The sequence below is a fragment of the Gobio gobio genome (genome assembly GCF_949357685.1).
Source record: "Gobio gobio genome assembly, chromosome: 10".
Taxonomy (NCBI): Eukaryota; Metazoa; Chordata; class Actinopteri; order Cypriniformes; family Gobionidae; genus Gobio; species Gobio gobio.
In genome coordinates, this window is record NC_137116.1 from 9,651,153 (window position 1) to 9,674,652 (window position 23,500).

At 40.6% G+C, this 23,500-nt stretch overlaps 1 protein-coding gene across 1 annotated transcript in view; it reads right to left on the reverse strand.

Annotated features, from left to right (window-relative positions):
* Positions 1-23,500, reverse strand: part of cacna2d3a (calcium channel, voltage-dependent, alpha 2/delta subunit 3a) — a gene marked incomplete at its 5' end in the record, with an annotated part of 142,230 nt that overhangs the window by 65,054 nt on the left and 53,676 nt on the right. The window contains 8 exons of the mRNA XM_079826478.1: positions 4,685-4,818; positions 5,248-5,326; positions 9,594-9,707; positions 14,142-14,231; positions 14,844-14,918; positions 18,156-18,306; positions 21,440-21,500; positions 22,973-23,104. Coding sequence (XP_079682604.1) covers positions 4,685-4,818; positions 5,248-5,326; positions 9,594-9,707; positions 14,142-14,231; positions 14,844-14,918; positions 18,156-18,306; positions 21,440-21,500; positions 22,973-23,104 — 836 coding nt within the window. The remainder of the gene's footprint in view (positions 1-4,684; positions 4,819-5,247; positions 5,327-9,593; positions 9,708-14,141; positions 14,232-14,843; positions 14,919-18,155; positions 18,307-21,439; positions 21,501-22,972; positions 23,105-23,500) is intronic.

Consider the following 23,500-nt stretch of genomic DNA (forward strand, 5'->3'; position numbering starts at 1 on the left):
CTGGGAGCAGAAAGTTCCGTAGCTGATCTAATGCACAAATTAAATACAAAATGTTAAATAATGCCAGTAAACTGATTACCACAAATCTTAGTAAATCACCTTGTGATAGTAGTTCTGCAAATAAGAGCATCTTTTATATGAAAACCTGAAAAATGTCCCATGATTAAAGCATGTACAGTGGGGAGAACAAGTATTTGATACACTGCCGATTTTGCAGGTTTGCCTACTTACAAAGCATGTAGAAGTCTGTAATTTTTATCATAGGTACACTTCAACTGTGAGAGACGGAATCTCAAAACAAAAATCCAGAAAATCACATTGTATGATTTTTAAGCAATTAATTTCCATTTTGTTGCAAGACATAAGTATTTGATACATCAGAAAAGCAGAACTTAATATTTGGTACAGAAACCTTTGTTTGCAATTACAGAGATCATATGTTTCCTGTAGTTCTTGACCAGGTTTGCACACACTGCAGCAGGGATTTTGGCCCACTCCTCCATACAGACCTTCTCCAGATCCTTCAGGTTTCGGGGCTGTCGCTGGGCAATACGGACTTTCAGCTCCCTCCAAAGATTTTCTATTGGGTTCAGGCCTGGAGACTGACTAGGCCACTCCAGGACCTTGAGATGCTTCTTACGGAGCCACTCCTTAGTTGCCCTGGCTGTGTGTTTCGGGTCGTTGTCATACTGGAAGACCCAGCCACGACCTATCTTCAATGCTCTTACTGAGGGAAGGAGGTTGTTGGCCAAGATCTCCATCCTCCCCTCAATACGGTGCAGTCGTCCTGTCCCCTTTGCAGAAAAGCATCCCATCAGAATGATGTTTCCACCTCCATGCTTCATGGTTGGGATGGTGTTCTTGGGGTTGTACTCGTCCTTCTTCTTCCTCCAAACACGGCGAGTGGAGTTTAGACCAAAAAGCTCTGTTTGTCTCATCAGACCACAAGAACTTCTCCCATTCCTCCTCTGGATCATCCAGATGGTCATTGGCAAGACGGGCCAGGACATGTGCTGGCTTGAGCAGGGGGACCATTTTAATCCATGACGGCGTAGTGTGTTACTAATGGTTTTCTTTGAGACTGTGGTCCCAGCTCTCTTCAGGTCATTGACCAGGTCCTGCCGTGTAGTTCTGGGCTGATCCCTCACCTTCCTCATGATCATTGATGCCCCACGAGGTGAGATCTTGCATGGAGCCCCAGACCGAGGGAGATTGACCGTCATCTTAAACTTCTTCCATTTTCGAAAAATTGCACCAACAGTTGTTTCCTTCTCATCAAGCTGCTTTCCTATTGTCCTGTAGCCCATCCCAGCCTTGTGCAGGTCCCTGATGTCCTTACACAGCTCTCTGGTCTTGGCCATTGTGGAGAGGTTGGAGTCTGTTTGATTGAGTGTGGAGACAGGGGTCTTTTATACAGGTAATGAGTTCAAACCGGTGCAGTTAATACAGGTCAGAGTCCTGCACGGGTCCATTTTTGGATATCCGCCCGCCCGTACCCGCAAAGTTCAGCACCGGATCCGACCCGTCACCCGTGATAATATCAAAATGAAATCCGCACCCGCCCAGACCCGTTAATATTTGGCCCGTTACCCAATCCGTGCCCGCGATAAAATCACACACGCTAAAACCATTCCAATTAAAGTGCTTTATTTTTTATCTTGCACCTCTCACAACATCACAACAGCATCATGAATGGGCTGATGAAACAGGCTAAAGTGCGCTTTGTTTTGCGTCATTCAAGTAGCCTACGAACCTAAATAGGCTATGGAACCTGATAACTATAGCCTACGAAAATAGACCTGTTAATGGAAGAAAAGAAAAAAACAAGAAAAAAAAAACAAGAAAAAAAAACAAACCGAGCCTGTCGCTCACAAACAATATACTATCTAGCCTATGCCTATGCATTTACTTTCCCTTAAGGTTACTGTGCAGGAAAAGGATATCGTCCACAGTCCCAGGTTTAAGTTGCGTTCTCCGTTCTTGGATTACAAAACCAGCTGTGGAAAAGTCTCTCTCACTCGCAGCGCTCGATGCTGGGATGGAGAGAACATTCCGCGCAATCATTGCCAGGTTGGGAAATGTTTTCGCATGCTCCTTCCACCACAACAAAACATCGAAAGGATCCCCCTTGGGTGGCTTGAACTCGATGTATGCAGAGACCTCATCCTCGGGCAGCACAGTGTCTTCGCTGGAGTCCTCTACGTCTGACAAACAATCAACTGTTGAAACCAAATGAACTCTCTTCGCAGCTGGGGCCGCCGACATGCTGCAGCCTGCTAGCTGATGTTCGCGTTTCTCCTCGAGTTATTTAAAAGAAATGGACACATTGATGTAGCTATATATTTCACTAAATTATTAATTTGATATCCAATTTTTCGGAAATCATCCGTCCACAAATCCAGCGTCACAGCCCCGTTGCTCTCGGTCAATTGTTCCCTCAGCTCCGGAATTATGTCTTGTCTTTGATCCTCGGCATATTTAGTAATCCTACGGGAGACAGTGGTTGGATTGGGAAGAAGCTGACGCGCATCCACAAGGCCAGCTCGTGCCCCAATGTCAATTAAACCCTGTGCCAGTTCCAAAAATCTATCGCCGCACACAGTCTCAAATGATCTAATGTCTCGGCACACAAATTGCACAGCCAATTGTGTTATCGTCTCCTTGTCTTCCCCTCTTGGAGGTTTGTAGCCTTTGGCAAAGTACCTGTCAATTGTCGCACTGGCAACCCCTGCTGTGCTCCTGCAAGTCTCAACATGCTTCCTAAGAGAAGACGTGCCCAGCTTCCGGCTATCAAATGCCAAAACTTTATGGCATGCTTTGCAAGCCGTGAAGCCGCGAAGCCGCTTATGATGTTATTTTCCTGATCTCTTATTACACCACACTTTCTCCACACATCCGATTTTGCCTTTAAAGACTCGTTGTCAACAATTTTATATACTCCACTCGCCAACTTTACTTTTACTTCATCCATACTCCTGCAACGCTCGCTTCAACTAGGCTACGAGAAGCATCAACAAAAGTCGTACTGTCGCAGTGGTGGTGACGTGATGGGTCAAATGTCATGTCGTTGTTGCGTATGTGTAATGGTAATTTAGACCAATATTGCACATATTTTTCAGCCGCGCTACTACCCGCCCGTGAGGAGTTAATTATCCGCCCGCATCCCCGCCCGTGAATTTTAGGAAAGTCACAATCCACCCGTTTTAGCTACTTTTTTGCGGCCCGACCCGTTGCAGGACTCTGATACAGGTAATGAGTGGAGAACAGGAGGGCTTCTTAAAGGGTTAGTTCACCCAAAAATGAAAATTCTGTCATTAATTACTCACCCTCATGTGGTTGGACACCCGTAAGACCTCCGTTCATATTCGGAACACAAATGAAGATATTTTAGTTGAAAGCTGATGCTGAGAAAGGCTTCACACAGGCCTCCATTGGCATTCAGTACATTGACACTTCCAAGATCCATGAAAGGCACTTAAAACGTCGTTACAAAGTCTATCTCACCACAGTGGCTCTACAATAATCATACAATGCGACGACAATAGTTTTTGTGCGCAAAAAAAAATCAAAATAACACCTTTATCCAACTTGTTCTCGACTTCCGTGTATGCCTCCACGACGCATGCGCGAGAATATGACGCAGATCCGGCGTTCGGACATATGACCCAGAAGCGATTTGTTTACGAGCAGAGGAAGACGCGCGTATATCAGCTGTTGGATTCTACATTGATCGTGCTTTAGGTCTCGGCGTAGTGCTCAAAATGGGGTTAGAGTGTGCATTTCATGGAATCCCGAGCCCCGGCGCTACGTCATATTCTCGCGCATGCGTCGTGGAGACACACGCGGAAGGCAATAACAAGCTGGATAAAGGTGTTCTTTTGATTTTTTTTTGCGCACAAAAACTATTGTCGTCGCATTGTATGATTATTGTAGAGCCACTGTGGTGAGATAGACTTTGTAACGACGTTTTAAGTGCCTTTCATGGATCTTGGAAGTGTCAATGTACTGAATGCCAATGGAGGCCTGTGTGAAGCCTTTCTCAGCCATCAGCTTTCAACTAAAATATCTTCATTTGTGTTCCGAATATGAACAGAGGTCTTACGGGTGTCCAACGACATGAGGGTGAGTAATTAATGACAGAATTTTCATTTTTGGGTGAACTAACCCTTTAAAGAAAAACTAACAGGTCTGTGAGAGCCGGAATTCTTACTGGTTGGTAGGTGATCTTATGTCACGCAATAAAATGCAAATGAATTGCTTAGAAATCATACAATGTGATTTTCTGGATTTTTGTTTTAGATTCCGTCACTCACAGTTGAAGTGTACATATGATACAAATTACAGACTTCTACATGCTTTGTAAGTAGGAAAACCTGCAAAATCGGCAGTGTATCAAATACTTGTTCTCCCCACAGTATATGTGACAAGTGAAAATCTGAAAATCAATGCACATTTGGAGTGAAACATAACCTGGAGTGGAATTACATTTAGAAGAGATTAATCTGCGGTGTCTGTGGTGGGGCGATGCTGGACAATCTCAAGTTGTATAGCGCTCAGAATGATAATTTAAACCAGTACAGACAGAGCACAATTCATTCTGCTGTGTGCATGGGGTTCATAGGGCAACAACCATTTATATGTGTAACCCACGCACATGAAAACATCAAAATGTCAAATCACTCACAGTGTTATCAAAGTAGGCTTCTGTCCACACCATGTCATGCTCTCGATCAATGACCTTCGGCCGGCTAAGCACATGCAGATACTCCATCACATTCTCCTGAACATCTGCCAGTGTGGAGATCTGGGTAAAATAACCTGACAACACAGCAATTTCGAATATTCATTTATATGCATATGCATACATGTGCATGCTGTAATTTGAAACTAAAAACAATGATTTGTTTCCTGCTGTCATTAGCAAGGGGTTTCGTTTAGATTCTGATTCTACGTTAACTGCATTAGGACGCTGAAGGCAAATGTTGTGCGTGAACCTGTACATAACACATCCAAACAGCCTACAGAAAGAGCCAAGCAATGTTGCACACACAAACTACTACACAGTATCAAAGTATGATTATTCATAAAAATAATTCATACACAAGCCATTCCTTTAACTAAACACTGAACAGAACAACTTTAGACAAATGTAGGTTCAGTTTTCACTATATGTCGTTCTTTCAAAGTTCAATAATCAGCAGATAAAATGGTTCACAGAACTGTATAAGGAAGAATGAGCAGCCTAACCTTTATTAGCGCAAGCCATCCATTTAAGATTATCAGCAAAGGCAGACTCCCGACCAATCAGATAAGGGAACACACGCACCTGCAGAGAGGAGAGCTTATGTTACTGTCAGTCATGCACAATCCCTCAACAGCGGCACCCCGACTGCATATGATTAGTTTACTCTTTAATCCTTTAGCTTCGATAAATGTTACTGAAGGATTAAAGCTATTTTGTACTAACGATTTGAAAACTAAAAACAATGATGATTTGGTGGATGTAATCAGAGGTCAGATTTATAGTGCACTGCATTAGAAATGTCAGAACTAATTTACAGTGTTTCTGCACCTTAAGTGCCAACAAATGGATCTGAAAAAAAATAAAAATAATCAAAAGTGTTATAAAATAATCATAAATGTTTCTTGAGCAGCGAATCATCACATTAGAATGATTTCTGAAGGATCATGTGACACTGAAGACTGGAATAATGATGCTGAAAATGTAGCTTTGATCACAGAAATAAATGACACTTATATACACAGATGAGGCATCCTAATATTGTGTTGGTCCCCCTTTTGCTGCCAAAACAGCCCTGACCCGTCGAGGCATGGACTCCACTAGACCCTGAAGCTGTGCTGTGGTATCTGGCACCAAGATGTTAGCAGCAGATCTTTTAAGCCCTGTAAGTTTGTTCAGCACATCCCACAGATGCTCGATTGGATTGAGGAGCGGGGGAACAGGGGTCAGCATGGGCTGACTGGTCTGCGGCTTTGCAGCCCCATACGCAACAAATTCTGACACCTTTCTATCAGAACCAGCATTAACTTCTTGAGCAATTTGAGCTACAGTAGCTCGTCTGCTTGATGGGACCACACGGGCCAGCCTTCGCTCTCCATGTGCATTAATGAGCCTTGGTCGCCCATGACCCTGTCGCCGGTTCACCACTGTTCCTTCCTCGGACCACTTTTGCTAGATACTGACCACTGCAGACCAGGAACACCCCACTTTGAGGATGAAATGTTCACTTGCTGCCTAATATCACAGGTGCTGTGATGAAGAGATAATCACTTCACCTGTCAGTGCTCATAATGTTATGCCTGATCAGTCTATATTCACATAGAAAACAACTGTTTTACAGTGGAATAAAATTTCACAATATTACTGTTTTTACCGTATTTTTTCCCAAATAAATGCAGCCTTTGTGAGCAGAAGAGACTCTTTCAGAAACATTAACGTTTGTGTGTGTGGCTTTCCTATTTATTGGTCTTTATCGTATAGCCCATCTTGTTTTATATGGTTCCATTTAGTGGCTGTTAGCATTGGTGAGTTCTGAGGAGTTTTAGACGTTAAATAAAAAGACATTCATTTTAAGGAGGACCGGCACTTTCAAAACAACTTTAAATGAAATGTATTGATCCACCCATCCTCTTTATATAAATATACAATCCTCAACAGTCAGTTGCATTTGATGACTGCCTGCTCGTGGTCACTATCCTGCTGCAAACTGAAGTTTAAATATGTTTTATTAGATACGAGTCAGTTCACTCAGCTGCTGTAGTCAGCATTCATAATCAATAAACCACTTTGTTTACCACATGTTCAGAGCATGTGAAATAAAATGTCCATTATCATATGGCTTTGTTTTCTTCACATTGCACAATAACATGCTATTTTACTTATTTCTTTTTTCATGTATCAGCAGTGAGCTGAAACAGTATCTGAGCCTCACCATGTTCCTACTTAAACTCAGACAACACCATAACACCAAACAAGAACAACATCAATATCTAACACACACTCAGACCCTTATATCCCAGCAGCCATCAGTCACACAAAAACATTACAGGCCCATTAACCATCAATCACACACACATACGGAACGGAATGTATGACCCCCAACCGACTGAATGCTGCTTCCAGATCCTCTCTGCCTCATTATGTGCTGCCGTTGAGATACACACACACACACACACACACACACACACACACACACACACACACACACACACACACACACACACACACAAACACACACACACACAGGCGAGGAGAGGTGCTGAATGACATTCTGGAGGTCGAAGAAGAAGTGCTGCTGTTATCCCTTAAGTTTCCCTTAAGTGCAGGCTATGCAGATGTAACTGCTGAGACTGCAGCGTGTACGCGGCCGTTGGTCCTCTTAGCAGCATGAAAAACAAAACTTTTATTCAAATCATGCTCCCTTTATAATTACTAAAAGCTGTCACCGTTCATCACAGAGTTCAAATCCATTATAATCAATGAAGCTGTCTACACTGCACAAGGAATCTCTTATTTACACCATGTCTACACTTTGTTTGCTATAACGTGCAGAACTCGTGGTGCATTGAAGTCATGTGGAAAAGATTGTTTTTACTAGTTGAATGCACATGAACGGAACCACAAACTTGTATTTATGAGTTGGAAACTTAGGATTTTCTTTGAGCTACGAGTTGGGAGAGTGTCAGTAAAAAACTGAACACCACAATATATTTATAGGTATTTATCTGTGACATTGTCAGGCTTTTTTATTTACAATAAAATAAACTAATTGCCTGCACAAAATTATATGTAACAGTTTACAGTTGCATGAAAACATAAAAAAAACAAAGCACTACTGATGTCCAGTTTTTGTTCTTCATTTTGTGGAAGTAGAGTTAAAATCCTTGCTGTATTTTTGTGTAGTCAGTTAAGAGAGGGTACAACACTCAGACAAAAGTGACTTGAATGCACCATCAGCACTGAACTTGTGTTCTGAGTAACCTTAAACACATCTGATTGGCCATTGCGTTCATGAGATCAATATTAGCTACATTGATCAACGCTGCAAAAATATGCTCTCCAGAGCACAAATACAAATACGCACTGGAGCGTTTGTCAAATCGGTTTTGCCAATATTATTATAATTTCACAACTGGCCCTTGTGGTCCGATCAAACAGACGAACTACTGTAGCTCAAATTGGTCAAGAAGTTAATGCTGGTTCTGATAGAAAGGTGTCAGAATACACAGTGCATCACAATTTGTTGCGTATGGGGCTGCATAGCCGCAGACCAGTCAGGGTGCCCATGCTGACCCCTGTCCACCGCCAAAAGCACCAACAGTGGGCACGTGAGCATCAGACCTGGACCACAGAGTAATGGAAGAAGGTGGCCTGGTCGGATGAATCACGTTTTCTTTTACATCACGTGGATGGCAGGGTGTGTGTGCGTGGCTTACCTGAAGAACACATGGCACCAGGATGCACTATGGGAGGAAGGCAAGCCGGCGGAGGCAGTGTGATGCTTTGGGCAATGTTCTACTGGGAAACCTCGGGTGCTGCCATCCATGTGGATTTTACTTTGACACGTACCACCTACCTAAGCATTGTTGCAGACCATGTAGACCCTTTCATGGAAACGTTATTCCCTGGTGGCTGTGGCTCTTTCAGCAGATAATGCACACTGCCACAGAGCAGAAATGGTTCAGGAATGGTTTGAGGAGCACAACAACGAGTTTGAAGTGTTTACTTGGCCTCCAAATTCCCCAGATCTCAATCCAATCGAGCATCTGTGGGATGTGCTGAACAAACAAGTCCGATCCATGGAGGCCCCACCTCACATCTTACAGGACTTAAAGGACCTTCTGCAAACATCTTGGTGCAGATACCACAGCACACCTTCAGGGGTCTAGTGGAGTCCATGCCTCGACGGGTCAGGGGGTTTTGGCAGCAAAAGGGGGACCAACACAATATTAGGTCATAATGTTATGCCTGATCAGTGTATAAGCACTCCTAATTTAGGGCAGAGGTCTTCCTCCTTGCTCCTGGAGACCCACTCCATTAGGGTTGGATTTAAACTCTTCAGAATAGCCGGTCTCCAGGAGAAGGGGTGAAGACCGTAAAACCTCAAACACGTGAAAATCAACTATATTGTTTTAAAAGACTTTCAATGTCAGTATAAAGGTATCATTGCATGGAAAATTGGATTAATGAAGGTATTCAATGGTTTAATGTAGACTACAAAGAACCACTAGTGCTACAACCAATAAGCGTGAAACATTAACTCGAAGTAGCTTGTCAGTAGATTCAGACCACCAAGGAAGACATTAGACGAGCGAGGAATGCATTAACAGTGTAGCACATGTAGGCAACAATAACAGTGTGATTGAGAGAGATGCACAGAAGAACACCATATTGGCTCACACCAGGATGTCTTTTTACCAAGACAATTTCAGTTTGTGTCTAAACTGCGCCTTGTGTGTCCTGCCACCAGCCCCAGTGAACCACTACTGGCTTTGTCTGTGTGAGACAAGGATTGTTCTTACATTTAAAGAATTCCAGTCAGTAGGACCCTGCAGACTGGGCCTACTCTTACCTTTCTGTCAGGCCAGTTGTACATGGCAAAGACAGCATCATACGTTTCCACGGCTCCATCCGTCACCAACATGATGGCCTGACTGCACACACTGCCTCGGCCCGTCTGATTAAACTGAACACACATACATGTAACATAATAAGAGGTTAGGAGTAATAACCAATAATAAATGCTAGCTGAGGAAGGGTTAAATACACCGGGTAGTGATGAACTAAACAAGACACAGGTGAAGAACCTAATCAGTAACTATAGCAACAAATGAGAACACAGGTAATTGTAACTAGTGAGATTAGAGAGTATGCACGTGACGCCATCGTTGGCTGGAGTGACTGCGGTTACTGCCACTGAGTGGCAAAAAGACTAGAGAGAGCATTGGTTTTCAGCGTGAATGCTGCCAAAAACACACAAAGCCAAGGGAGGGTCGGGGGCTCTTGTCCAGGATCGGTTGTCTTCATAACAATAGCATATTATCAGCGAAGAAGAGTTGGCAAAAGATCCAGTGCGTATCTGTATTTGCGCACGTCAAATGATTACATTTCCAACGTGTTTTCGCTTCGGTGAGTAATGTAGCCAATCACAGACATGTTTGTTGATGTCTTGAACACAATGGCCAATCAGAGGTGTTGAAGTTAGAATCCACTCACTGCTCGAGTTGTTGTCTAGTGCAGTTCTACATGTGCGCTAATCCTCTCTAAGTGAAGACATTATAGATTCATTGTGTAGCTTCACTGATTAAAGGTCCCATTTTTCCTGTGTTTTTTAAGCTTTGATTGTGTTTACAGTGTGCAATATAACGTGTTCATTTTTCACGTGTAAAAAAACACAGTATTTTTCACACAATTTACTTATCTGTATACCGCTGTTTTCACTGTCCTAAAAACGGTCCCTCCTTCAGAAATACGTAATGAGTTCTGATTGTGCCAGCGGTTCCCGTGTTGTGATTCGACAGCAGCTTAGTACACGTTGTCCGGAAAGGTCATGTGATGCATGTGCTCAAAATACAGCGTCCCTGGCCAAACAAAGGTGATTTGACTCCGGGATGAAAATAACAGCGTCTCGACGACATGGCAACAAACTCCCTACAAACGCAACACTTCCTCTTCTCCACGTGGGAGAGCAACAAGACCACGCCTCCTTTTTTGCGTATTCTTGTGGGCGGAGGTTAGTCAACAACTGTTCTACTGACGTCATTAAAGCAGGATGTACAGGGATGTAGTCCAAACCGGCCGTTCGCTGTAGGCTTTGAAAGGGAACTTCTGTTAAATAAAATATCTCGCTTGGCATTAAACTTTGAGCTTTATAATTTTACAGGTATTATTTATGCTCTAACAGCAACATTACACACTAACTAAAGTTTGAAAAATGGGATCACGAAGAACAGGACCTTTAATATAACTGAACTTTGTGAGATCGCATTCATTGAATGAGTGACAGCTTTTAGTGATTATAAAGGGAGTGCTCTATACACGCTGTCTAGGCGATATAAAAAATTATTAACAGGCCTATAAAATATTCAGAATTTGAATTAAACTTTTGTTTTCCATTCTTGACAAGCGGCCACATACACACTTCAATACACAGGCCCATCCGCATATAAATGCAGGATTTAAAGTTACTCTCAAAATTGTGATGACTGACAGTGATAAATATTTATGTATCGACATCAGGCTCATGTAAATGTCAGGAAACATGATTCCTGGCTGCGTGTCGATATCCATGGATCACTGGATCTTTGGTAAGTTGTAAGGAACACTATATCGAGCCAAACCTTTAGTTTAAACTGATAATCGTTTGCTTTATTCACATTTTCCCCTATTACAGTTTTTCTCAATTGCTAAAACACTAAACCCTATTGTCTGAACCAAATGCTCAGTTGCCTGAACCCACTGATTGAATCAATCACTGTTTTGGCAAAACCATAAGCACTTTTCACCTGTTTAGACACAACTTGCCAACACATTTTCATTGTGATGCACCCGTGCTACAAAATGGTGAGCACAGGTGACAAAAGTCAAACACAATTAAAGCACAGATGTCACCACTTGAACACAACAACTCAAAATTGATCACACTTGTGGCTAATGATGTGAGGGAACATATACAGTAAGCCAGTTCAGAGAGCACTGGTTTGTGAGGCCCTACAATGGATAGAAATCTGAGAGGAAGAGTTCGTGTGAGAGGAGGTCAAGGTGGTCGAGGTGATCAGCGAAGACAAAGAACAGTAATTCCTGATGAAATTAGAGCTACTGTAATTGACCATGTTCTTGTCCATGGTATGAGCATGAGGGAGGCTGGACAAAGGGTACAACCAAACATCAGTAGATTCACTGTGTCCACTGTGTCCAAGAGAACAGGTAATTACCTTTTTTTGACATTATAGTACAGTATGTAAATGTTGACAGCAATTACTGTATGACATACTATATACTGTACCACAGTATACTGTAAGTAAATATATGTTTCAGTACATCACTGTACCATATACTGTAGTATTGTAATGGAGGGTTGGTCTAACTGTTCGTAGGCCAAGTATTCCATGTATATTTTTGTACTTTATTTTCACATGGGCTTACTGTACACAAGTGGCAAATGCATAAGATTTCTGTTTTGTCTTTTTGTACAAGTGCTAAATGAACAGGTTTTTTTGTTTTTGTTTTGCAACATGCATTTAGCCTACAGTGAACAATAAACATTTATTTCTCCAGCTTCATGTCCTGAGCATTGCGTTTTCTATTTTTCTACGTAGTGTTTAGTGACTGTTCAGTAGTGTTTTTTATTTTGATTGACGCGGGGCACGATTTGACAACATAGTTCAGTTTTGAGCACAGATTGAACTGTTTTGAGGTGAAAGTTTGGTTTTGCAAGAAGAGTCTGAGGTTTTGTGAATGTAGCTTGAAAATTGGGTTTTGTGTTCACAGTTTAGAAAAAAGGAGAGCAGCTTTCAAGAAATGTGTCTTAGCAATCGAGAAAAACTGTAACTCCAGTCATGCCGCAGCTCTTCTGCCACTCAGTCCGGCTGAGGGGGCATGTTCCGGCGGGAAAGTGACGTCCATGCATACCCTTTATTACATCACAGTTACATAAAAAATAAATTAATATCTAAATCAAAAGTGAGTGTGTGTTTGTGAGTGAGCGAGAGAGTGAGTGTGTGTGTGTGTGTGAGTGAGTGAGTGAGAGTGTGTGTGTTTGTGAGTGAGTGAGTGAGTGAGTGAGTGAGTGAGTGAGTGAGTGAGTGAGTGAGTGAGTGAGTGAGTGAGTGAGTGAGTGAGTGAGTGAGTGAGTGAGTGAGAGTGAGTGAGTGAGTGAGTGAGTGAGTGTGTGTGTGTGTGTGTGTGTGTGTGTGTGTGTGTGTGTGTGTGTGTGTGTGTGTGTGTGTGTGTGTGTGTGTGTGTGTGTGTGTGTGTGTGTGTGTGTGTGTGTGTGTGTGGGCATGTTTTTGTGAAATATCAGGACACAAATGTGTATAATGACATGGGTATGACATAGGTATTACAAAAAGAGGGTGAAATATGAGGACGTTACCCATGTCCTCACTTTTCAAAATGCTTATAAATCATACAGAATGAGGTTTTTTTCACAGAAAGTGAACTGCACAGTCTCCTGTGATGGGTAGGTTTAGGGGTAGGGGCAGTGTAAGGGGATAGAAAATACGATTTGTACGGTATAAAACCATTACGCCAATGGAATGTCCCCACATTTCATGTGTGTGTGTGTGTGTTTGTGAGTGAGTGAGTGAGTGAGTGAGTGAGTGAGTGAGTGAGTGAGTGAGTGAGTGAGTGAGTGAGTGAGTGAGTGAGTGAGTGAGTGAGTGAGTGTGTGTGTGTGTGTGTGTGTGTCTGTGTGGGCATTTTTTTGTGAAATATCAGGACACAAATGTGTATAATGACATGGGTATGACATGGGTATTACAAAAAGAGGGTGAAATATGAGGACGTTACCCATGTCCTCACTTTTCAAAATGCTTATAAATCATACAGAATGAGGTTTTTTTCACAGAAAGTGAACTGTGCAGTTTCCTGTGATGGGTAGGTTTAGGGGTCGGGGCAGTGTAAGGGGATAGAAAATACGGTTTGTATGGTATAAAAACCATTACGCCTATGGAATGTCCCCACATTTCACAATAAAACCCAGTGTGTGTGTGTTTGTGAGTTTGTGAGTTTGTGTGTGTGTGTGTGTGTGTGTGTGCGTGTGTGTGTGTGGGCATGTTTTTGTGAAATATCAGGACACAAATGTGTATAATGACATGGGTATGACATAGGTATTACAAAAAGAGGGTGAAATATGAGGACGTTCCCCATGTCCTCACTTTTCAAAATGCTTATAAATCACACAGAACAAGGTTTTTTTTCACAGAAAGTGAACTGCACAGTCTCCTGTGAGGGCTAGGTTTAGGGGCAGGGGCAGTGTAAGGGGATAGAAAATACGGTTTGTACAGTATAAAAACCATTACGCCTATGGAATGTCCTCACATTTCACAAAAACAAACATGTGTGTGAGTGTGTGTGTGTGTGTTTGTGTTTGTGTGTGAGTGAGAGCGTGTGAGCTCACATTACTGAGAAGTTCGAAGGCCTCAGTCAGAGCCATGTCCAGCATGCCTATTCCTTTAGCAAAGAGCTTATCAAGACGCTGACGGAAATGCTGTGGAGAAAAACACAGAACATAACCTAACAGTGAGAAATTGGATTGGATATGGATTGTGTTTAATGTTTTAAGTTGCAAACCTTGTCAGATAAGACTCGGTCCAGCAACATTTCACATTCATTAAAGAAAAGCATCTGGACAGACACTAAAATAGTTCATTCTCCGCGTTTCATTTGGCTCACCAAATTGATGTTATAGATGTTATGCATCTACTGTAAAAGCCAATTTTATCCAGATAAGATTCAAAGTGCTGGTTGTAAGTCAATAATAAAAATGGATGTCAGTAGTTTTTCTTCCAGCTGGTTTTCGTTTTCTAGCCTGTCTGCCTCTGGCATCGAGTGTTGTGTTGCCCTCTGGACTCTGGTCATCAGTCTGCCTGCCCCTTCTGGTTTGGACCCTGGACTCTCTCTCATGCTTCCTCTGTCCTTGTCCTCTCACTGCCGGAACCTGGACTGAGTTTATTATGCCTTTCCACTCATGGGCTTCAGAAAAGCTATTTTGAGTTTATCCAGTTATTGAGTCCTCTCTTGCCAAACCTGACAATTTGACAAGCAGGCCAAAAACTATTAGTTGGGGTTTATATTCAGGAAGAGCAGAAAATGCACTTACATCTTTGTTGGTGATGTCAGCCTGAACCAATGTTCCATTCAAACACGGCTCCACGTAATGCAGCTCCTCGTTGTACTGCCACACAAAATATATGCATTGCGTGAGACCATAATGGGTAATGTTTTGCATTACCAGATAGATTATGCGCGCAGGTGACAACTGAATTTTTACACTTATGTCATTGTGGCAAGCAGGACGGGGCCGTGGGAACAGAGCGAGGCTGCAAGAATGAGTGGTAAAGAGTCACACCTGCACAGCGCACTGGTCTCCAGCCCCACAGAGAATTTAAAGGGCACCTATTATACAAAATCCACTTTTACATGGTGTTTGGACATAAATGTGTGTTGGCAGTCGGTGAACACAATCACCCTATAAAGATAAAAATCCACACAATCCTTTATTTTTAAATCCCCATTAAACCAAAGCAGTTTCATTAGACATGCCCCATGTTTTGATTTTGCCCACAGCCGCTGACTGACAGCCTGTATTCCCACCTCAGCGATTTGTACGCTCTCCGCCATTTTCTCCGTGCTCGAGCAGCTGTAGCGACAACATGTCTCGCATGCAATCCCGGTGTTCTGTTGTTGGTTGTAATAATGAATATAAGAGTCTTCATCTTCTCATTGCATCTGAGCCACTGAGGACGCAGTGCATGAGTTTTATTTTTGAGGGTAATGCACCACAAAATATATCTGAATTCGTTTATGTCTGTGAAAATCATTCCACTCCAGACTGTTTTGTGAACGAGGGGCAATACAAAGCAGGCTCTGCTAAAAAGTTGTTACTCAATGATGGATCTGTACCAACTGTTTTTGATCCAGCTTATAGTCTCCAGAGCGACACTGGTCATGGCAGTAATGAAAGGCACACGTTATTACAGTTCATCCGGATATAAAGTTTACCAGTTTATTAAGCACCCCCTGAAAAGGTCTGCATATATTTGTTTATTGTTAGTTGTAACGAGTGTTTTTGTGTAATTCGCTGAGTATGTTGATGATAATGCAAGCGAGAGAGCGAGTTTATTGATAAGACCTTAATGCTCACTTCTTGTACTGTGTTTTATTTAGCTCTAACTAAGTGATTTTCTGGAGTGACAACAGACGCTTCATCTTTTGTGTGATGAACAATAAACTTTATAAAACTCATCAGTAAAGTTTTGGCCATCATTCGGACAGGGTCTGCTACAACATGCTTGTTCTAATAGTGGATAAAAGCAAGATGACAACTCATTTATAACCGTAATTAAACTAAACTATTCCATACAGCAGTGGTTCTCAAATGGGGGTACGCGTACCCCTGGGGGTACATGAAGGCACTCCAGGGGGTACGTGAGATTTTAAAATATAGCCTACATATATTTAAAAAGTAGCATCCATGCAAAAATCCTTTAAAAATAATTATTTAATAAATATTTCAGGAAAATATAAGTACAAGTTTATTTTATATTCAGTAGGCTATTCAGTTTCATTATCCTAAAAACCCAGAGTCTCCCCCATACCAGGATGGTTTGACCCAACCTGTCATATGCCGCCTGGCATCACCTGTCAATCACTTGTATCAACGATAGGGTGACCAGACGTCACCGTTTCCCGGGGACAGTCCCGGTTTTTAATGTTCTGTCCCCGACTGGAGTTGTCCCCGGCAATGTCCCCGTTTTACAGCTCGTTCCAAAACAACCCGCAGATATATTGGAAAAAAGCGACCAACCAACATCATACAGCAGCTGCTGGTTTTAGGAGCAATCGTGTAGGGATTATTTTCACCAGCAGATGACTCTACGCTGACTCTACTTGGTCGCTCACACGGCGCTACTACTTCATGAAGAACGTAACTGAGAGCAGAGCGCCATTATAGTCAAATATCAAAAGAAACCTTGTTATCGCTTTCAAGGTAGTAACATACTAACTATTCGTTTTTAATTTAAAGTAATATTGTTTGTATGTGCTTTATAACAGAGCCTCAACAAGGTGCGGGATTGTTTTGTCCCCAAAAGTTTCGCAGTCACAACGCAGTGTTTACCACACATCTGAACTATAACTTAAATAAAATATAAAAAAACAATTACACTTGCAACCAATACATGTGCAGAATACATATACTTTCTGCTTAAAATAACCCTAAAATGCCAATTAACAAGACCAACTAAGGATAGTAAGAATTATTTTCAAGCATAAACGTAACACAACTTTTGAAGTAAAACAAGTAATTTATATAGTATAAACTTAAATACAATTATAAAATGTTACAATATTTGTTGAATAGTTTTATTTATCATTATTTATTTATGTTTTATTTTTGTAATGTGTTTTTGTTAAGTCATGTTAAAATATTGTTTTAATGCTTATTTACAATGGTTAGCTTACCATTAACTGTCTTCATTGTTTTTAAAAAAATATATATTTTTAATTGTATTAAATCCAGACCAAAAATCCTAATAATCAAACTAAATCTAACTAAAATAATAATAATTATTAATGTTAAAAATAATGTAGGGACTCCACAACAACAAAAACATTAAAACATTTATTGTCCCTGTTTTTTAATTAATAGATAATAAAAAATGAGATTTTAGTGATATTTTGACCACTCAAATAGGAAATGTCCCCGGTTTCCATTTCAGAAATATGGTCACTGTTTTCACTACATTAGTTTGAATCACTACATTTTAGTGATGAGAAATATTTGCAATACATTTAGTCATGGATTATTATCATTTAAAATGTTCGAAATAGTTTCTTTTTTTCAAATTTTTTAATTTTGTATGTGTTTATCTGTTCCAAAGTTTAATAAATCAGACACTGATGGCACAGTGCTCTTATTTAAGTCTGGTTAGGGGAGACTTGGCTGAAAAAAACATTTCATAGGGGGTACATCACTGAAAAAAGGTTGAGAATCACTGCAATACAGGATATACTCTCTGGCTCTGTAGGCATTATAGTCCAAGTCCGGTTCGAACTGAACACCACAACTGACAGTTTCTGTTCAGACATTTTCATTCCGTGAGATGAGATTGTCCTGACACCGCCGCATGAGCTCTTTAAGCTCCGCCCTCTTCTTGAAAGGGGGCTGGAGACACCAGCTCATTTGCATTTAAAGGGACACACGTTTTTGCTCACCCCCAAAAGTGGCAATTTTAACATGCTATAAATAATGATCTGTGGGGTATTTTAATCAAAAATTTCACATACACACTCTGGCGACATCAGAGACTTATTTTACATCTTGTAAAAATGGGCATAATAGGACCTCTTTAATACTGATATTGTGATAAAATGCAGCTAATATGATATTTTGATATTGATCTAAACTCACAGCAATTATGTTAAAAAAGTCATCATCGCCAAGTGTATCCAATATAGAGGAGACGGTCTGTCTAGCTATGGTCAGCCGTAGTCCCTTCATACTGCCACTCACATCCACCAAAATGACCACATCTTTAGGAGACGTCGCTGCCTGGATATACCTGTGAAGACAGAGATGTAACGATATGACAATCATGTTGACAATCTCAGTTGGGAAAAGTTTATACCAAAATTTCATATTTAAGGGATCACTGGCGCATCTGTTCACCCATGGGCAGAGCCGGCTCTCCCTATAAGCGAACTAAGCGGCTGCTTAGGGCCCCGCCGCCACTAGGGGGCCCCCTAACTACAGATTGCACTCGACAGCGTCGCCGCAGTTTATCACGCAAGACGCTCAATTCGCGTCATTCGCACCGCGCGAAAAGCGCCTTCCGTGCCGCGGGACCTCTAAACGCGCGTCAACGCGCCTTTCCATTGACTTAACATTGAAATCAAATCACTCGCGCCAGACACTCTATTTGCGTTTGGTGTGAACGCAGCATAACGTTAGCCGTCCGTCGATTATGCTGAATCAACATTGCTTGCGCTATGGTCCAGCCGTCGGCCCCAGCTCTGGGCTACAGACCGCGTAGAGACAGACCCACCTCCTTTGAATGTATTTTCTTTTTAACAGTTAACGTTACATGACCTACACTAGTTCTGGGAAAGAAAAAACCGAAAAATCTTTGTCTCAATAGAGGCTTATTACAATAAAAAAATAGTTTAAGAACATTCGAGAGAAAGAAAGTAATAGGAAGAGAAAGAGCAATCATTTGACAGTCAAAATCAAAATGAAGTTTAAAATAAAGCGGTTAAATACAAGCTTTTTCTTATGGTCTTAATTGAATAGGCAATTAAAGATTATTAATAAATATTAATCTATATACTATTATGAAATATTTTATATATTGTTAAGCTAAATCGCCCAGACCATTTAAACCTAAAGAAAACACAGTGTCCTCTCTGAAACATTATTGAATGATGATCGATACAAGACACCTAAAAGCAAAATGGATTTGTGGTAAATTTTAGTAAAGAACACTGTAAAAAAAAGCAGGTCCCCAATTGAAAATTTTCTAGTGAGCGATCACATCTAAATTTTTCAGTTGGCCAAATTGAATTAATGTGAATTGATGCATTTTAATTCAATTAAAATTCAAGAAATTAAATTTGGCCAACTGAAAATTTTAGATGTGATCGCTCACTAGAAAATTTTCAATTGGGCACCTGATTTTTTTTTTACAGTGAATGTATTACTGTATGTAATCATAAAAGGTAAAAAATATCTCACTCCATGCTGTGAAGGTTTAAAATATGAACAGTATGTAAGAGTTAATCAACCAATAATTAAATAATATAATTTAACATTGGATTTCTTTTAATTTACCCTTAACATAATTGTAAAAAACTAAAAGTCACTTTCTCAGGAGGAGCCATTCTTAAATATTTTGGTGGTCGTCGAGAAACATTTCAGGAGGCTGACACAAGTAAATATTTCCCACTGCCTTTCTTTTGAATAGTTTTGTGCGCAACTTCAACATAGCTAATTTTCCTCTTGCCAATAAAAAATGTAGTTTTATAATCATAATTCATGTTGTCTAATTGTACTTTAATATTAATTTAAAATTAATGTGTTTTATCTACTCTGCATACTGTATTTATTATTAATTATATTATAATCTCAACAGCTGGAGGAGGTGACTGCTGCTTCAGTAGAGCATAGCGAGCCGCATATGGCTAATGTTGTAAGTTAGCTATATATTGATAATGCTAAATTATTAATATTTATTTGTTTTCAACAAATTGACCTTACATTTGCAAATCTATAATCTTTACTTTTACTGTTTCAGTGAGTGTACTTTAATAAGCAGTAAAATAATTGTAGGCAATCATGTTAAAAGATATACAGATTAAATATGTAAGTGTTAGATTGTATACAGTTGCTGGTTTGCAGTGCAATACTCCATTATTCACTACAAGGCAGGGCCCCAAAATTATCCTGCTTAGGGCCCCCAGATTTACAGAGCCGGCCCTGCCCATGGGCGTCTGGTCTGAAAACCAGGTGTGTTCAGGCACATTGTTGGTGCGTTGCTATTTTGAGGAACTGAAAACGACTGCACCATTGACCAACACAAACCTGCTCTAAAGTCAATAGCGCAGTATTTTTGTGTTATTTAAAGGGTGTGTTGGTAATATGAGCCTATAGGAGGTGCACAACACGCACACACTCTGCTTACTACACACACAGGGACGCATTGTTGGTGCGTTGCTATTTTGAGGAACTGAAAACAACTGCGCCACAGACCAACACAAACCTGTTCTAAAGTCAATAGCGCAGTATTTTTGTGTTATTTAAATGTGTGTTAGTAATATGAGCCTATAGGCGGTGCACAACGTGCATACACACACAGGGACACGCAGCAGCATATAAATGTTTAAAAATAAAAGCTTTCCTCTCTGGAGAAGCGTTCAGTCTTTCCGCTCGCATGTAAATAGCGAATCCACCATGGTGTGAGTACAACTGGCTTTTAAAGGGAATGGGAGATGAAACTCTGATTGGTTTATTGTATGTTACGCCCAAAACACACCCATGACTCATTAACAGACTAGAGACAACCCTTTTAGAAATTTTCCGTCGTTAAACTAGCAAAAGTGGATTCGGACACCCCCGAAGTGCACCTGTGCCATGAACTTCAGACCATGAGCTCAGACCGGTAAAATAGGGCACTAAATGTTAAAAAGATATGAACTGGTACTTTAGCCACTTTTCCACCGTCAGACAGAGCAGTTTTAATAACAGTAAGGAAGGGTTCCTGTTATCTTTACAGTCAAGACTCATCACGGGTGGCTAACCACATTGAATTGTGCTGGTAGAGTGCGTGTAGTGACTTCTCCACTCAGTATTGGTAATTTTTCTGTTTGCCTGGCTACTCGTTTCTCTTAATAAAAATAAGGGAAATATCAGATCATCTTTCAAGGCAACGACCATAGCAATGACTGACACATTTGTATTACATTCCAAAGAGCTCTGTTATCAGCCCAACTGTGGAGAATGAAACCATATCTGTACCAGCTGGGCCGGATCGGCTTGAAATGGAACAATTAAGCAAAGAGAATGGTTTGGCCCGACGGTGGAAAATCAGATTTTGATACAATAAATTTAAATGCATAAGTCTGTTTACCTATAAGAGGTATACATCCTCAGCTTTATGTAACAGGCCTTCAAAGCTGAGGGGGAGAAAAAAAATAACTTACCATTTCCGATTTCGACAGTCAAATTCTAGAACCCCATGCTCATCAGGTGTCCACTTTATACCTGCAAAGGTAGAGGATCGTCTACATTGGCGTATTACCCTACTGCCACATACAACTGCTAGGTAAGCACTTTCTCTAAAATTAACAACTGCATCTGGCCAATAAACAAGCAGAGTAGTAGACAGAACATTGTATCCCCTAATAAAAAGCTCTTGACTTTAAATGAACCAGAAGCAATATCAATATCAATCATAATCTTAATCTACTTCCTGGCTCATTATTTCACTGAACTGATGAAAGTCAAATGTCAACTAAATGAAAACTTAATGCATTTAATTCTGGGATAATAACTGGAATGTAGCTGTATAAAGATCTAGGCTGGTGAGAGAAGGTGCCATTTATTAATGTGAGAGTAAAACACTTCGTCTTAGTCCACCACTTAGTCACTGGTTTGATAAATGTCACTGTATTATGTTTAATACAGTATTTCTTCAGTTAAAAACAAAAACGCATACTGTCCTCCCCAAAATATCTTTGAAAAATATGTGTAAAAACTAATTTTCATGCCTTGAGAGCAATAAAAATAAAACAACATTTGGATCTCAATATGAGATTGACTGAGGTTGTTATAATTCATGCATGAAAGGGTTCATTAGTGGAAAAAATTATAATACTAAATGCAAGTATTTATTGAACTTATCTTTTATCTTTATACGCTGTGAAGTAGACACTCAATAGCTCAGTAGACAGTTTTGTTGATTATAAGGAGAGTATTCACGAGAATCAAGAACACTCACACAGTCAGTAAACTCATGCTAAACTGCTGGGCTCAGACATTCATTAAATTTTTTTCAATGATTATAATTGGAGCATTCAATTATAGCATTCAGCCAAACAATTCTACATCAGAGACATTTCCTTCACTGCACAATTCTGGAACTGTCTGATGCCTTTTTCTGCCCACTTTTGATGGACAGGAGGGTAATAAATGTTGATCATCAGCTGTTATTAAGCAATTAGCAATGTCACATAGTGTAGATTATTATTTTTACTGGCAGATATTGATATGTGATACACTGGCACATCGCTAATAAGGACCAATTATTTCCACAGACACAAGTGAGAAAATAAAGCAGAGCACATTTAGAATACGAATTAACCTGAAAAATTCCCACAAAAACGCAAATGTGGTCATGCCTTTATATCTTTTGGGTTGTTGCTTCCCAAAATAGCCACATTTTACATGTATCTTCCTGTCAGCTGAAATTGAAACTGTTCGGTCTCCGTCACGTGTACTTCTACATGCTAGCATTACATCAAAGCAGCGACACTCGCCATGTGTCAGGGATACACTCTTTAAAGGTTACTTTTTTTATCACTCTGAACATTCTATGGTAATAATATAAAGCATTTTCAAAGTAGGTATTTTCAAAGCACCTCTCCAACTCTGAACGTGTATCAGGTAAAAGTAAGTATTTTCCAAACTCTGTACAAACCCTGTCAGCCTATGAGAAATGTAATCTGAAAACGCACCTGGATACTGTCTGAAGAAACCTTTGGCGCTACCAAAGTACTGCCATATGAGAGAAGGGTCTCTTCTGAAGTTGTCCACAAACACCTTATTGAGAGCCTCAGACCAGTACACCCCGTTCATTATGGCTGAGTCTGCAACAGAAATCTGAATTAATTGCTCTGTACATTTTTAACAGTGAATCCAGTATTCTGAAATCACAATATATTGTAGCATTTTGTTATGAAATCTGGGAGCTGCTGTTCAGTTTTGAAGTATATTGTAAAAATGACAGCGGTTATGCAACATGCATGCAATGACTTATGGAGTGGGAAAGACTGAACTAGGAAAAATATACATATATTTCTACAACAATTTGTTCTGGTCCTCAAATTTGATTGGACAATATTCCCACGTAGGAGGGGACGTACTCACGACCTTGCGCAACGTTCCTTAAAAGTTCTCTAAAGGTGACGGAAATCCTGAACCTTTACAGAACATTAGGGGCGTTCCTAAAACATCCTCTTTTGGTTATGATAGTGCTGCAATTT